The 18,219-nt window shown below is 38.3% G+C and overlaps 1 protein-coding gene across 4 annotated transcripts in view; it reads right to left on the minus strand.

Annotated features, from left to right (window-relative positions):
- Window positions 1-18,219, minus strand: part of Foxn2 (forkhead box N2) — a 54,852-nt gene that overhangs the window by 11,207 nt on the left and 25,426 nt on the right. For all 4 annotated transcript variants that reach the window (XM_021663890.2, XM_021663891.2, XM_060363324.1 and 1 more), the window contains exons 3-4: window positions 12,977-13,071; window positions 10,708-10,772 (exon numbers count right to left, since the gene is read on the minus strand). In XM_021663890.2, coding sequence (XP_021519565.1) covers window positions 10,708-10,772; window positions 12,977-13,071 — 160 coding nt within the window. The remainder of the gene's footprint in view (window positions 1-10,707; window positions 10,773-12,976; window positions 13,072-18,219) is intronic.

Below are 18,219 nucleotides of genomic sequence, written 5' to 3' on the forward strand. Positions count from 1 at the left end.
CTTCCCTTACAGCCACCTTTCCAGGCAGGCACACGTCCACACACACTCCTTCTTTCCTTGCTTAGCTGCACCTGAAACACCAACACTACTCTCAAATTGGTGGAGCTCTCTCATCTTCCTGAAGAATACTCCAGATTCCAGAGACATATGGAGCCAGTCTACAGTACAGGGTCCAGACACAAACAGCAAAGGCTACTGACCATCAAATGGCTAGAGGCATAAATCCAACAAAAATCAGGACATCATGGTTTCACCAGCAACCCCCCCCCCCAAATAAATGGATATTTTAATTCGCCAGACACACAGGAAAATGATTTTAAATCTACCCTTATCCAGTTATTGAAGACACATAATGAAGAAATGAAAGAAAAAAAAACCTCTCAAAGAAATACAGGCAAATATAGCCACACAAATAGAGGCACACAAAGAAGAAATGAACAACAACAACAAATAGATGCCATCATGGAAAGACAGGAATCCACATTCAAACAGATGAAGGAAATGGTACAAGACATGAAAACAGAATTAGAATCAATAAATAAAACACAGAAAGAGAAAACCCTGGACCTGGAGAACTTAGAAAAGAGATCAGGAACCACAAAGGTTAGCATCATGAATAGAATACAAGAGATGGAAGAGAGACTCTCCGGTGATGAAGATAAAATTGCAGAAATTGATATATCTCTCAAAGAAAAAACAAAATCGGAAAAATTACAAACACAAAACCTCTAAGAAATCAAGGACGCCATGAAAAGACAAAATCTAAGAATAGGACTAGATGAAAAAGAAGATTCCAGGCTCCATGGTCCAGAAAATATTTTCAAGAAATCATAGAAGAAAATTTTTCCAACTTAAAGAGATGTCCCTAAACATACAAGAGGCTTATAGAACACCAAATATGACTAGACCATAAAAGAAACTCCTCACATAATAGTAAAAAAAACTAAAACTATAGAACAAAGAAAAAATATTAAAAGCAGCAAGGGAAAAGGCCAAATAACATGCAAAGGCAGACCTATCAGAATCACACCAGATTTCTCAACAGAAACTATGAAAGCCAGAAGGGCCCAGACAGATGTTATGCAGACACTAAGAGCCCACAAATGCCAACCTAGACTACTATACCCAGCAATTTCAATCAACATAGATGGAGAAAATAAAATATTCTAAGACAAAACTAAACTTAAACGATATCTACACATCAATCCAGCCCTACAGAAGATACTAGAAAGAAAAATCCAATCCAATGAATCAACTACACCCAAGAAAACACAGGATATAGATAACTTCACAATTAACAACAAAAATCAAAAAAAAACAAGGACACAAACACACTATCACCATCAACTCCACAATAAAAGGAACTAACATTCATTGGTCACTATTATCTACCAACATCAATGGATGCAACTCTCCAATAAAAAAGACACAGACTAACAGATGGTTGGGGAAACAAGACCCAACATTCTGCTGCACCCAAGAAACGCACCTCTGCAACAAAGACAGACACTACCTCAGAATAAAGGGCTGGAAAAAGGGTTTTCAAGCAAACGGACCCAGAAAACAAGCTGGAGTAGCTATCTAATAAGATAGACTTTCCACCAAAATTAACCAAAAAAGATGAAAAGGGACACTTCATCCTCCTCAAAGGAAAAATCCACCAGGAGGATATCACAATCCTGAACATCTATGCCACAAACACAAGCACACCTACATTTGTAAATGAAACATTATTAAAGCTTAAATCACCATTGATCCCAACACCTTAATAGTGGAAGACTTCAACACTCTACTCTCACCTAGAGACAGATCATCTAGACAGAAGCTAAATAGGGAAATAATGACACTTACAGAGTCCTAAATCAAATGGACTTAATAAATATCTACAGAACTTTTCACCCAAACTCAAAAGAACATACCTTCTTCTCAGCACATCACCAACCTTCTCCAAAATTGACCATAAAGTAGGCACAAAACAAGCCTCAACATATACAAAAAGACTGCAATAATCCCTTGTATCTATCAGACCACCATGGCGTAAAACTAGACCTCTACAACAACACAAATAACAAAAAGCCTACACATGCATGGAAACTAAACAACTCTCTACTCAATAATAGTGAAGAAATAAAAAAAGAAATTAGAGACTTCCTAGAATTCACTGAAAATGAAGGCACAACATACCCAAACTTATGGGACCCAATGAAGTAGTGCTAAGAGGAAAGTTCATAGCACTAAGTACCTTCAGAAAGAAGTTTGAGACATCTCATACAAGCAATATAATAGCCCATCTGAAAGTGCTAGAAAAAAAAGAAGCAGACACACCTAAGAGGAGTAGATGGTTGGAAATAATCAAACTCAGGGCTGATATCAATAAATTAGAAACAAATAAAACAATTCAAAGGATCAATGAAACCAAAAGCTGGTTCTTTGAGAAAAATCAACAAGATAGACAAACCCTTATCCAAACTAACTAAAAGGCAGAGAGACACTATCCAAATAAATAAAATCTGAAATGAAAAAAAAGGGGGACATAATGACAGACACTGAGGAAATTCAAAGAATCATTAGGTCTTACTTCAAAAGCCTATATGCCACAAATTTTAAAAATCTAAATGAAATGGACAATTTTCTTGACAGATTCCATTTACCAAAGCTAAACCAAAATCAGGTAAACAGATTAAACAAGTACTATATTCCCTGAGGAAATAGAAGGAGTCATCAAAAGGCTCCCTGCCAAAACACCCTTGGGGCCTAATGGTTTCAGAACAGAATTCTACCAGACCTTCAAAGAAGAGCTAACACCAATACTCTTCAAACTATTCCACAAAATAAAAACAGAAGGAACATTACCAAACTCATTCTATGAGACCACAGTCACCGTGATACCTAAACCACACGAAGACCCAACAAAAAAAGAGAAATTCAGATCTATCTTTCTTACAAACATTGATGCAAAAATATTCAAAAAAACCAACCAAACAAACAAACAACTCACAAACCAAATCCAAGAACACATAAAAGACATCATCTACCATGACCAAGTAGGCTTCATCCCAGGAATGCAGGGGTGGTTCAATGTATGGAAATCCATCAACGTAATCCACCACATAAACAAAGGAAAGGAAAAAACCCCACATGGTCATCTCCTTAGATGCTGAAAAAGCATTTGACAAAATCTAGCACCCATTCATGTTTAAAGTTTTAGAGAAATCAGGGATACAAAGCATATACCTAAACATAGTAAAGGCAATATACAACAAGCCTATAGCCAACATCAGGAACAAGACAAGGCTTCCCACTCTCTATCTCTTCAACATTGTATTCGAAGTCCTAGCTAGAGGAATAAAACAACTAAAAGAGATCAAGGGAATACAAATTGGAAAGGAAGAAGTCAAAGTATCACTATTTGCAGATGATATGATAGTACACATGAGCGACCCCAAACGTTCTACCAGGGAACTCCTTCAACTGATAAATGCCTTCAGCAAAGTGGCTAGATATAAAATCAACTAAAACAAAACAAAACAAAAACAAATTAAAGCCTGCCTGTATACAAAAGACAAAGGGGCTGAGAAAGAAATTAGGGAAACAACACCCTTTACAATAGCTACAAATAACATAAAGTATCTTGGTGTGACTTTAACCAAGTAAGTGAAAGACTTGTATGAAAAAAACTTCAAGTCTCTGAAGAAAGAAATTGAAGAACATATCGGAAGATGGAAAGATCTCCCATAGTGAAAATGGCCATCCAAAAGCAATCTACAGATTCAATTCAGTTCACATCAAAATACCAACACAATTCTTTACAGAACTTGAAAGAACAATTCTTAACTTCATGTCTAAAAACAAAAAACCTAGAATGAGTAAAACAATGCTGTACAATAACAGATTGTCTGGAGGTATCTCCAACTTTGATCTCAAGCTGTATTATAGAGCAACAGTAATAAAAACTGCATGATACTGGCACAGAACAGAATGATGGATCAATGGAATCGAATAGAAGACCCTGAAATAAACCCACACATCTACAGATACTTAATTTCTGACAAAGATGCCAAAACCTTATAAAATGGAAAAGATAGCATCTTCAACAAATGGTGCTGGTGTAACTGGATGTCTGCATGTAGAAAAATGCAAATAGATCCATACTTATCACCCTGCACAAAACTACAGTCCAAGTGGATCAAAGACCTCAACATAAAACCAGACAGGCTAAATCTGTTAGAAGAAAAAGTGGCAAAGAGCCTTGAACTTATTGGAACAAGAGCATATCAACAAATCAATAAATGGGACCTCATGAAACAAAAGTTTCTGTAGAGCAAAGAACACTGTCATCACAACAAAACAACAGCCTATAGATTGGGAAAGGATCTTCACCAATCCTATATCTGACGAGGGCTAATATCCAGAATATATAAAGAACTCAAGAAGTTAAACAGCAACAAATCAAGTAATCCAATTAATAATTGGGGTACAGAACTAAACAGAGAATCTCAATAGAGGAAAACTGAATAGCAGAGAAACACTTAAAGAAATGTTCAACCTTCTTGGTCATCAGAGAAACACAAATCAAAACGACCCTGAGATTTCACCTTGTACCCACCAGAATGGCTAAGAACAAAAACTCAAGTGACAACACATGCTGGAGAGGATGTGGAGAAAGGGAAAACCTGCCCCATTGCTGGTGGGAATGTAAACTTGTACAACCATTTTGGAAATCAATCTGGCGCTTTCTCAGACAATTGGGAACAGTGCTTCCTCAAGATTCAGCTATACCACTCCTAGGCATATACCCAAAATTTGCTCAACTATACAATAAGGACAGCTGCTCAATCATGTTTGTTGCAGCTGTATTCATAATATCCAGAATCTGGAAACAGCCCAGATGTCCCTCAGCGGAGGAATGGATACAGAAATTGTGGTCAATTATGGAATACTACTCAGCTAATAAAAACCAAGAAATCATGAAATGTGCAGGCAAATGGTGGGAACTAGAAAAGATCATCTTGAGTGAAGTAACCCAGAAGCAGAAAGACACACATGGCATATACTCACTCATAAGTGGGTATTAGCCATATAATGTAGGATAAACATACTAAAATCTATACTCCTAAAGAAGCTAAAAAACAAGGAATACCCCAAGGAAGATGTTCAATCCTCATTCAGAAGGGCAAATGCAATAGACATCGGAAGCAGAAGTCAGGGAACAGGACAGGAACCTACCACAGACAGCCTCTGAAAGCGTCTACTGATCCAGGCATTGAAGTGGAGGCTGAGACTCAGCCAAAGTTTGGTCAAAGGGCATGGAATTTTATGAAAGAATGGGGAGATAGAAAGACCTGGCGAGGATAGGAGCTCTAAAAGGTGACCAACAGAGCCAAAACAAAACAAAACAAAACAAAACACACACACACACACACACACACACACACACGCACACCACAACTGAGCTCTGGGGGCCCTGCAGACACGGATACTCCAACCAAGGACCATGCATGGAAAGGACCTAAAAACCCTGCTCAGATGTAGTTCATAGACTCAGTCTCCAAGTGGGTTCCCTAGTAAGGGGAGAATGGGGTGTCTCTGACATGAACTCAGTGGCAGGCTCTCTAATCACCTCTTCCTGGGAGTACAGCCTTGCTAGGCCACAGAGGAAGATGATGCAACCAGTCCTGATGAGACTTGAGAGGCTAAGGTCAGATAGAAGGGGAGGAGGACACCCCCCCAATCAGTAGACTAGGGGAGGGGCATAGAAGGAGAAGGGGGAAGTAGGTTAGGATAGGGAGAAGAGGGAGAGAAGGAGGGTGGGATTGGGAGGAGACGTGGGAGGAGACCACAGCTGGGATACAAAGTGAATAAATTGTAATAAATAATATTTTTTAAAAATTACTATTGGAAAATAACAAAGAAAAAAAAGTTAGTATACATGTATGGCCAGAAAAGGGTTTTGGATCCCCTAGACCTGAGTGGTAACTGTGAGCTCTCTCACATCAATATAGGAACTAAACTTAGGCCCTGGAAAAAAAACAGCAAGCGCACTTAAAAAGTTCTCTGCCATATTTTGACAATTAACTATGAAACACAATTTTATTTCAACATTACAAACAATAAAAATCCAAACCATTATAAAATTCAAAAACACAATTAACGGGGATTTGCTAAAAGTAGTCTTAAACTTTTAAAAACAAAAGAAGGCATGGTGGTGTATATCTGTGATCCCAGTGCTCATGGAGGCAGAGTCAGGCGGATCTCTGTGAGTTAGAGGACAGCCTGGTCTACAAAGTGAGTCTAGGACAGCCATGGTTATGCAGAGAAACCTTGTCTTGAAAAAAACCCAAAAAAAAAATAAAAGCAACAAAAATCTCTTAGTAGCATCTGCAGACCTTTTTATCGGTGGTACAAATAACCAGTTTTGGTGTTAGATTAAAGCAGAACATAGTATTTTTTGCTTATGATCACAATCAAAAACATTTCATAACATTACTTTTACATTCAGAACCGTACTGTACGTTTTTTACCAAGTGGTGTTTACAAAAAGCTGCAACACCATTAGCTGCAGATACAGAGCATCTCTAGTTCATTTGAAAACCACAGTTTGAGGTTCAAATCACTGACTTCAGAACTGGTTCAAATAGCAACCCATAAAAGCAATTCATTTCCTTCCTCTACTCCCTCCACTTGATGGTTTTTATTTTGAAATAGTCTTATTTTACAGCCAAAGCCGACTTCAATTTTTCAGCAATCCTCCTGCCTCAGCCTTCCAACAGAGAAGATTACAAGTGTGGTCACTTTGTTTGGCCACACTGTTAATTTTTACCTCTTAATTTATGCTTCCTTATTCTTGATCTTGGGGAATTATTGGCAACTGAGGGGGGAAAAAATCTAGAATTTTAATCCCATCAAAGTAAGAGTTAAAACAAACATGTTTGTATTGTCTGATTCTCAGTCCATATGCTTACGGAACGATATGAGAATCATAAAAATTGTATTTCAATGGCTAAGCTTAGTAATAATCACTAAAGAATTCACTGCCTCTATAAAAATGAACACATGCATTTACAAGTTATTCAAAAGGAAAATCTGTCTCTTAGAACTGCTTTAAGTAAGGCAGCAAATTCATTAAAACTCCCAATACTGTGGTCCACTGGTTTACTTTCATTTTACTTTTAGAAATACCCTAATCTGCAGCTATAAGTTTGTAATCAGGCGTGTACCTAACCCTTAACATCACCACCGACTGCTGAATTATATACTTGTGAGCGGTTTGTCATACTGTGTTGTACTATGACAAACAATGGCGGCTGGTAACCGGGATGAGTTCACTGATACTTGTCACTAGGCCCGCCCCATTCTGATGATTGTATCATTCCGAAGTCCCTATACCTGCCCTCTGCTCTTAATGTCTAATGGCAGTTTAACGTAACCATCAGGAAATTGAGTCTATGATGGACACAGGAATTCGGGAGTTTTAGTACTACAGCCCAACATGATGCATAAACAATCCTCCTTCCCTCCCTCCTTGGAGCATGCTGTTGGGGTTCAAACCAGGGTTCTTTCAATGGGAAGAAAACACTCTATTTTTTAAGCACTACCTCTGGCAAAAATGTTTCTGAGAGCAGGGTGGCCTGCAAATCTCAAAGCACCTAAGACAGTCCCCAGCACTCTATTTTTTAAGCACTACCTCTGGCAAAAATGTTTCTGAGAGCAGGGTGGCCTGCAAATCTCAAAGCACCTAAGAGTCTCAGCAAAACTTTGTCAGTCCATCAAGCAAACACCTTAAGCTACAGGCATAGATAAAGACTCCAGTGACAAAGGAAAAAAGACAAACCAGTAAGACAAAAGAGAACTAAGGAAATCAAACAACTTCTTTCTGCACAGCAGAAACTCAATAATTTGTGATTTTTTTTCCGAAGCTCTCCAGAAACAATTTAAAGGGGAAAAAGGGGGAACGAATTTTCTCAGTTTATAAATATGCTCTAGCTAACCAAATTCAAATATAGTTTCTTAAAACTTTTAGAAGTTCTTATGTTTTGCCTCTTAAAATTCAGGAGAATTTTGTGTTCAGGTCCAAAACAGGCCTAGAGGTGTGTTAGGCTGGAATACCAGCACGTTCCTCACCTAGCTCACTGTGGGTTAACACTCCTGAGCAAGTGATTAAAGGAAGAAGCTGCTGGTAGAACAGAGGTAAGGTAGGACACATGCCAGCCATCCAAGAAGGAACGCACCTATGCTCCAGTAGGACAACAGTATGGAACTTAAAAGTGTCTCCAGGAAGAAACCAAATTTCAATGGAATGAAACAAGAGCAAGAAGAAATTCTCAGAATTCACAAAATGTATGTCTCAAAATCTAGATGACTGAGCTTGATGGTAAGATTCAGAAAGTACTCAGGATACAGAGATAACAGTGGCTCAGCAATGCCTAAAGGTAAAAAGAAATCCCATCTATCCATGCATGAAACAGGAATGGACACCTGCTTTATTGGAGACAGAGAATTGTCAGAAACCCACCCCCACCCACTACATAACTTTGCAACGTTCTCGATAAAGCTTCTCCCTCCATTATTCTTATAGAAAGCACAACGTCAGTAAATTCAGCTTTGTAAGCTTTAAAGACAAAATATCTGACAATAGAAAGGCTTCTTTGTAAGGTTTTTTTTTCCCTTTGTAAAAGCCATGGAAATGTTTAAGAATTGAAATAGCAACACTACAAAAACTCTACACTACAAAAACAAAAACAGCAAAAAATAGGTACTAGCCTTAATCATGAGCAGGGCGTAAAGTTCTAGTACTGAGAGTTCTGCTCAGAAGTATGGAGGCTTTGACCCTCAGCACTTCCAGAAAGAAACAAACCACTGGATTTGTTTTTACAACATAAAATAATTCCCTAAATTCTGAGGCTGCTAGAGGAAAAAGTGGGACAAACACCTTAAGCTACAGGCATAGATAAAGACTCCAGTGACAAAGGAAAAAAGACAAACCAGTAAGACAAAAGAGAACTAAGGAAATCAAACAACTTCTTTCTGCACAGCAGATGAAACAATTAATTCTGAGTGAAGAGACAGGATAAAAGAGGATCTTTTCCAGATATACATAAAGGGAATTCATTCCTAGTATATCCAAATAACTTCAAAAAGAAAAAAAAAAAAAAAAACAAAACTAGCAAACAATCAGATTTAAAAAGAAAAAGAAAAAAGGCCGAGGAAGGCTGGGAATCCGTCTTGTACAGTTTTTGCCTAACAAGAATGAGGCCCCGGCTTCATGGTGCATTCCTGCTATCCCAATATTCTGGAGGTGGAGGCAGAAGGACCACAAGTTTAAGGTCATGCTTAACTACAAGGCAAGTTAAGAGGTCAGTTGGGCTTCGTGGGACTCTCTTGGTTAAGAGCTATTATTAAAATCACCGTGGAAATTCCCCAAAAGACTAAAGACAAAATTTTGTATGACCTGGCTATAACACCTCAGGACTTGATATCTTCCTACTGACATACTTGTTCATTACTGCTGTATTCACAGTAGCAAAGAAATAGAATCAACTAGATGTCCACCAGATGAGTGGATAATGAAAATGTGGCACATATACAACAGAGTTTTACTCAGCAGCAAAGGAAAATAAAATGACGCACCTTGAGGAAAACAGATGGAAGTGGAAAAATACTCTCGTAAGTGAGGTAGTAACCCTGGCTCAGGAAGACAGAAGAGCATGTTCACTTCCAGTGAAGCTTAGCTTCTTCTCATCTTCCTATGTGTGTGTGTCTTGTGAGAACTGAGGTAGGTAGATGCTGGGATACTGGGAAGGGTGCCACGAGGAGGGCAGGGGTAGTTTTAAGGAAGAGTGATCGAGAGGGTAATAAACACATGTGACATCAGCATAAAGGATGATGAGCAGGCTGTGCTTACACGGCCTTCAATCTCAGCATTGGCAGGCAGAGGCTGGTGGTAACCTGTGAATTTGGGGCTAGCCTGGTCTACCTAAGAGTTTCAGGACAACCAAGGCCATAGATACTGTTTCAAAAAACAATTACACAAAAACAAAAAATAAAAGAAAGGGGGAACACTGGGGATGGAAGAGTTAGGTGAGGCTGGGAGACAAAGGCCAGCAAGGGAAGATCAATCAAAACCCACTAAATATAAAACTGCCATAAAAATTAAAGTGGAGGGCAGGACCCCCCAAATTCCTTTAAAAGATGTCAATTTACTAGCCCAGATTAAAGCCTTTCAGGCTTAAGCTATAAAGAATAATCTAAATTATATCTTAATCTAAGCAATGGCAAAGTTCTTTAGGAAAGGGTCACAGGTATTTTATGATCAGTTGGCAAAATCAAAGGAGTACTATGTAGGCCCCTGCTGCAGCTAATCCTTCTGCTATAAGATTCTATATCTCAAAATATTATTGTTAGTTTTATTTTTCTTCAACCATTTCATAAATGTCACATTATCATGGGCCACATAAAAGTAACTCCAATGATATAACTATGAAATGACACTGTCAAGAAAAAAATGTGCTTAAAAGCAATGTACAAAACACCTGTACATTATGAGTTACTAGAGAAGAAGATGTACATATACATTATACCAAATGTTGGTAAAATGACTTTTACTTTGTCTTTAGAAATTTATTCTTTAATCTTCTACAATTAGAAAAATTAAAACTCCTGAATTTTAACCTATGCTTTATGATCTAACAGGATGGTTTTCATACATACCTTTAAGAGTTTGCACTTGACTTTGCTTGAGAACAGAGCTGCAGTAGTGAGGTGATAAAGAGCCACTAAAAACAGGGAGGGAAGACAGGTGTGCTTATAAATCTTGTTTCATTTTCTATAGAACCTAGCCACAAATGCATCTCATATGCACATGAAAACCACAAATAATTGTCAGCCTGTTTACCTCGCTCACTTAAGAAAGAGTGCTCTAAGGCAGAAAGTGCACAAACGTCAAAATTAAAATACTCATTTGGGGGCTGGAGAGATGGCTCAGCAGTTAACAGCACTCTACTCTTCCAGAGGTCCTGAGTTCAATTCCCAGCAACCACATGGTGGCTCCCAAACACCTACACAGGGACCTGGTGCCCTCTTCTGGCCTGCAGGTGAACGTGCAGATAGAGCACTCATCTACATAATATACACAAATAAATTTTTTAAAAATTACATTTGGTCATTGTTAAGAAAAATACTTTATAGCGGGGCAGTGGTGGCTCATAACTTTAATTCCAGAACTCTGGGAGGCAGAGGCAAGTGGATCACCTTGAGTTCAAGGCCAGCCTGGTCTATACAGAGTTCAAGGACAGCCAAGGACAAGTACCTTGTCTCGAAAAATCACAAAAAGAAGGAAAAAAAAATACCATCTTATTTCTTAATTTCTTCATTAATAAGACGGAAACAGTTAAGATTTTTTTGTACCAGGTACATAATAATGTACTTTAAATGCCTTGAACAATAAATATATAAGAATTTGGTTTTATATTGGTTATTTAAGTTTCACATAATACTAACAGTTTCTAGTTTAACACTAAGAATTTATCAAAACAAGTGTTTAAGAAAAATTCTATATAATAATGCCACAGAGTTAAGTTCCCAGGTTTTTTTAGTATAGAAATTATACTTTTGGGGGAGGTAGGTTATATTTGTGATAGTAAAGAATAATTTTTTAAAATAATATTAAAACCTTTGTTTGCTTGAGAGAGAAACCGGTTTCTCTGTGTAGCCCTGGCTGTCCTGGCCTTGCTTTCTTTGTAGACCAAGATGTCCTCACACACAAAGCAATCCACTGACTTCTGCCTCCCAAGTGTTGGAATTAAAGGCATGCGTCACCACTGCCTGGCTTGAATTTAATTTTTAAATATTAAAAGTGCTTTGAAAGAGATCAACTTAAAACATAAAGGAGGCCAACCACAGTCGTTCATACAAAAGATTCCTGAATTTGGGTAGGTGAAACAATTGAAATGAGTTCAAGGCTGGCTTGGCTACACAGGGAGCTTCAAGCCAGCCTGGGCTGAGTGGTGGTTTGAATGAAAATGGCCCCCATGGACTCATATATTTGCATGTTTGGAAAGGATAAGGAAGTGTGTCCTTGTTAGAGTAGGTGTGTCATTAGGAGTGGGCTTTGAGGTCTCAAAGGCCCATTCCAGGTAAAGTTCTCAGCTATTACTCTCATGCCATGTTCCCTGCCATGATGATAGACTAACCATTTGAGCCTGAAAGCCAGCCTCCATTTAAATGCTTTCTTTTCTAAGAGCTGCCTTGGTCACAGTATGGTATCTCTTCACAGCAATACAATAATGACTAAGATAGTATAAGACACATCTCACCAAAATGAAATGAAATGAAGCAAAACAAAACAAATAAAAAAGAAACCTAAAGGGTGTATCAAAAGTGTTATGATTACAAACTATGAATCATCTTATTAAAAAATTTTAAGCCAGGCACAGGTAGTGCATGCCAGTAATTCCAGCACTCAGGGAGACAGAGGAAAGTGGATCGCTGTGAGTTCGAGGCCAACCTGGTCTACAAAGTGAGTCCAGGACAGCCAAGGCCACACAGAGAAACCCTGTTTCAAAACAACCAAAAAAAGAAATTAAAAATAAAAGAAATAATAAGTAAATAAAAGATAAAAGAAAAACAAGTAACATTTAAATAAATTTTAAACCTTTTAAAATTTAATTTACTGTGTCATTATGAGCATGCAATTAAAATGAGTTAATCTTTTTGCAACTGGTCACACAACTTTATTTCTAACCTCATTCTTATTATTTTATTATTGTTATTTATTATTATTTCTGACTTTATTTCTAAGAATTTATATTCAACTACCCAGCATTTTATTTTCTGGGGAAAAAAAAGGAATTAACCAGGAGGAAAATACCTTAGGTTAATGTTATTCTATACAATGAGATAAACATACAAATAAAACAAGGTGCTACAACTTTGTTTTCTCTAGCTCACATACTAAATCTAAATCACAGAGGGCCCTTACCTTTGTGGAGAGGAAAAAGGTTGCTTCTTCAAGGCCTGCATGAGGTTGGGCTTATATTCTGGATCAACACACCATAAGGAGCCTTTTCCATTAACCTAGAAAAGTGTGTAAGAATTAGTAGCCTGGAACTTTTATGTGTCACACTGCCCTGAGAAGTGGTCTGAGAGAAAACCTCCCCCCTGCTGTGTACCTGACAAAGCTGCAGTGAAGGCTGTGGCTGCACCCAGCGGTCCCTGCCCGCCTAGCATCTGCTGCAACACCCACTCCTGCTTCCTCGGCCCCTAAAAAGCAGAACTGAGCTGCTAGACACGACTGATTGCAGTCACCCTGAATTACATAAAACTTGCTCTAACCACAAGATGAGAGAGGTTCAAACTTATTTATACCCAGGCTTAAACTTTATTTGCTTATCTATGAGGACACAGACAGCCATGAGTGTGTGTGTGGAGGGGGGAGGGTCAGAGGAAAACTTCCCTAGGAACCACTGCTCTCCTTTTGCTGCATGGATCTAAGAACTCAAAGTCAGGTTCCTCAAACTTGGCAGCAAGTACCTTTACCTTCTGAGCCATCTCGCTGACCCTATGTTTTTTACATTGCTAATATCATAAAATTTAAGTTTTACTTCACAACTACATTAATGGTTCTTTGGAAAACAAATTCCCCCTATTCCTTCCTTGTATAAAATCATGTATCATTAAGGTTTAATGTAATTGTCTCCACATTGCTTCCATTTTCTAAATTCTTTGCACAATATTAAGCAACTTTTCAGATCTTTTATCTTTGAATCGGTTTCATTTTTATAGAATGACATGATAAAAAAATATTGTTCCACAATTTTAAAAACTAAGATCTGGGGCAGGATGGTTCCGCAGTTAAAAGCACTGTGTCCTGTAGTCGTAGAAGACCTAAGTTTGGCTCCCAGCACTCGTTATCAGGAGGCTCACAGCCACATTCAACTCCATTTCCAGGAAATCTCATATCCTCTTTGACCTCAGTTGGCACTCGGACACAGCTACGCATACGTACATAATATTTAATTAAAAAAAATTCTTAAAAACCCAAGATATTCATTACTACTTACTTACTGACTGGTCATGTGAAATTGGACAAATGTGAGAGTCAAACCTCTTACATTTTACCCACAAAATAAAGATCCAAGGTCATTTCAGTGAGTTGTAATAAGATTCAAATAAAGTAATTTATAGTCAAGTGACATAGTTCAAAATAAATGAACATTAACTGGTTATTTTCAAATTGGCATAGGTTGTTTATTGAATGTTGGTAGAAGGGGATTAATGATATCAACAATAAGAACAAAACTAAATTTAAAAAAATGTTAGGTGGTAAACAGTAAGGTCTGAAACTGACTGGAGGGGGTGGGAGCTGCTCACCTTCGGGCAAGTGTAGTCCCTGAGAACAGAACAGTATTACACACGTGGCAGCTGAGAGGTGCAAGGAAGGGAACTTACACATCCTGTAGCACAGTCATATAGGGAGCAATGGGCTGAGCTATCGGGAGAATCTCGGGCCTTCAGTGGCAAGGTACCACAGAAAGGCATTAGGGCCAAGTGTGGTATAATAGAAGTACTTGGGAGGCAGAGCAATACGACTGTCTCAAGGCCAGCTTGTTCTATAGAGTTCTGTCCCAATCAGCACTACATAAAATGTGTGTGTGTGTCTGTGTCCTGTCTCGGAAACTGACAAACAAAAGTAACAGCAACAACAACAACAAACAAGCAACCAACAAGTTTTTCAAAGAAACATTAAGATTTGCAAATGTTTTTAGATAAAGTGATAAAAGCTAACTTAGTTCTGTTACATCACTTAGACAAAATGGCAGACATGTTTTGACAATAAAACTAAATGTCAACGTATCTTTTGTTTTGTGTACATCACTAATTTTCATACACTGACCAACACACTTCTATTAATAACTACCCAGATTCTACCTTGGTATTCTAGAACACCTCCTTCAAAATGTTTGGTCCAAGTTTTGGTTTGAAATTCTATAGTAAGAAGACTGAAAATTGTTTCTGGTCAAAGTAGAAAAAGCTATTTCCTTGAAACAGCAAACTGTAAAAACTGAGAACTCACAGTTTAGGGCATTTAAGTATCCTGAGTACAGTTTCAAGTAACAGTCTGGCTTATGTTGCCATGGCAGCACTCTCTTTCACTGGGCTTGTTCATGAGCTATTAGTAACAAGAGCTAAACCTATGTATTTGCTCACCTACATTTTAGAGTCTATTAAGAAATTTTAACTAATTCTTACATAGTTTTTGTTTAAATGATATAACACAAATGGTTAGTTTTAGAAATATTGTTTTACAATAAAGTGCTAAATACTGACTGGAAAACAGAAAAATATGCTTTTTCCTATTTACTATCATGAATTTTAAAATTCTAAGAACAGTTTTAAAGGTTTTGTAGAAAGGACTATTGTTGGTATAATGTTCTTGCGGAATGTATTCAATTTACTCTTGTTCATTCAAATGTTGATTTCTCTACCCCACTATCTAGTTTCAATCTGGACCCTGCATTGTGATGTTTATTCTAAGCATCACCTGTCTCAAGTCTGTGTAAACATGCCACCATTTTTTCTCAGTATTTTCAATAAAAGAACCAGCCACAATGCTGAGCAATGGAAAGAAAAGGGCAAAACATCATGGTCTAGAGAGGAGAAGGAAGCTGAGGGGAGTGGGAGGAGTAGGAGAGCAGAGATGGGGAGGACAGGACTTGGAACCAAGAGGAGAGATGAATCGGAACTAAGATATGACTAAAAGCAAGTATGATGTTGAAAATTCTGAATGGGAGGAAGCTATGCGGGCTTGGAGGTTTAGGATGGAGTAATCATTTATTGCCAGCACTGTGCCCTAGGTTAACTGAGTAAATGCTAATCTCTGTGTGGTAATTTGGGTATACAGCTAGTTTAGGAATAACCACTAATAACCCACAACAGACTATATTAAGGGCTAAGTTACAAAGATTGATCTTAATAGGAGTAAAAACTTCAGAGAAGATACAGCATTACTATTTCTGAAATGTTATTATATTCTTGTCTTCTACATTTTTTTGTTTTGTTTTGTGTAGTCTTGGTTGTCCTGTACTCATTCTGTAGGCCAGGCTGGCCTTGAATTCACAAAGATCCATCAGCCTCTGCCTACCTGAGTGCTAGGAGCTTTCTACATTTTAAGAGTTGTCTGTCTTGTCTAATCTCTTCATATATCAATAAATCCACCGAATTAAAACTGTACTAAACTAGGCAAAATTTAATTCCATGTTTATGGACTAAAAATCCCAGTCAAAATGTTCACTTATATTTAATAAAAATTTAGGAAAACATAAGCTTTGGATATTGGCTGGTTTTGTAACTCAGTTATAGACACTTCCAAAGCATGTTCATTGGCTATAAGTTTGATCCCCAGACCTGGGAGGAGGTGAGGGGGAGACACAGATTTGACCCTTGACACCTTGTAAAGTAATATGGATAATACAAAGGGGACAGAAAACTAAACCTTGCCTTTTGTGGGGAGAATTACATCTCTAGATAACATCAACTCAGAAAGGGCTGTCAGAAGTAGCAAATTCAACTTCAATTTTCTGGAAGAATAACTTGTCTTCCACAGATACAAAGGAAAATGCATTCTGAGATACAGACTCATAAAAGCTTCAAAATCAAAACAAACAAAGAAAATCCCCCACTGGGGTGTAGTGGTGGGATAGGTGCTGGCATGAACATTAGGAGTTCAAGGTCATTTCTAGCTACCTATCCCATCTGGAGACCAGTTCGTGTTCCATTAAGACCCGTCTCAAAACAAACAAACAAACAAACAAAAAATCCATATGCATTTTCTCCTTTGGCCCTGAATGTAATAACCCTCCTAAATCTCTATATTCAACATCAGCTGCTTCCTCTGGGGTTGAAACATTCCATTCTACAGAGAAGCCTGTTAAGACAAAAGTAAATTAAAACAAAAGTAAACTAAGACAAAAGTAAACTGTAACTAAAAATAGCTTCAGGAAATCCATGAAACATACAGATTCACTAGGACCCTCCCTCCAACAGTAAACAATGAAGACTTCCGGAAGTCTCTCAGGCTAGACAAGTGGCAAAGCCTGGAGTCTAAAAGCAAGAGACCAGCCGAGCTGCCTTGAAGAGCTGCCTTGAAGACCAACCAAGTCACCTAAAAAGGACACACTCTGACCTGTTGATCTACCTGCAAGCTGTGCAGTGTGCTCCTGATTCTCAGCTTCTGTGAGCTGTCACCCATGCTGGGGTACGTTTTGGTGTCGGCGCTGTCCTTGATTCATTTCTCCTCCTTTAAGTAATCCTTCACACATTCTTATTAAATAATTCAAATAAAACACACTGTTTCACTAAGTTGGGGTTTGGTGGTATCTGTAATTACAGCTTCTTCTCTCCTACCCTAATTGTAAAGTCTTGACAATTTCTGCTCCAGTGTTATTTTTATATCTTACTTTTCATGGACAGACTTTTTTTCCTTCTCAAACTCTACCAAAACTAGAGACAATATCCTTTCCCATCCATTCTCTAGCTCTTACCTCCTATTCCTTTCTGTAAACATTCCAATTGCTCAGATTGGCAGGTGTGGCAGCACAGGCCTGAAATCCTAGCATTTAAAGAGACAGAGGCAGGCAGATCAAGATCAAAAGTTCAAGCCTGGGACTGCTGAGATGGTTCAGTGCACTAGACACTCCTGCAGAGGACCTAGGATGACTCCCTGGCATCTGCTTACGACCAGCCACCTTAACTCCAATTCCAGGGTATTTGATTCTCTGCACGACCCCTGCATATACGCAGTGCACACACATATATTTATCGACACACACGTAAAATAAAATGGAATAGGTCGGGCATGGTGGTGTACACCATTAATCCATCACTTGTGAGGCAAAGGCAGATAGATCTCTGTGAGATCTAGGCCAGTCTGAAACACATCTTGATCCACACACAGAAAGCAAAAAGCTCACTTGAAACTGTAGGAGTCTTTTTGAAACCATAAAGCATACTCCCAGTAACACACTTCCTCCAGCAAGGGCACATCTCTTAATCCTCTCCAAACAATCACAGAGAACCAAGTATTCAAATGTCACAGGGGACATCACATTCAAATCACCACACCAACTACACTGCCCCACAGCAGTCCCGAAGGGTGGAGTATGCCAGGATGGGGGCTGTGATGCAGTATATTTAATCACTCTGTGAACCCCAAGATTGTGTTGC

This window comes from Meriones unguiculatus, chromosome 1 (genome assembly GCF_030254825.1).
Source record: "Meriones unguiculatus strain TT.TT164.6M chromosome 1, Bangor_MerUng_6.1, whole genome shotgun sequence".
In the NCBI taxonomy this organism is placed as follows: domain Eukaryota; kingdom Metazoa; phylum Chordata; class Mammalia; order Rodentia; family Muridae; genus Meriones; species Meriones unguiculatus.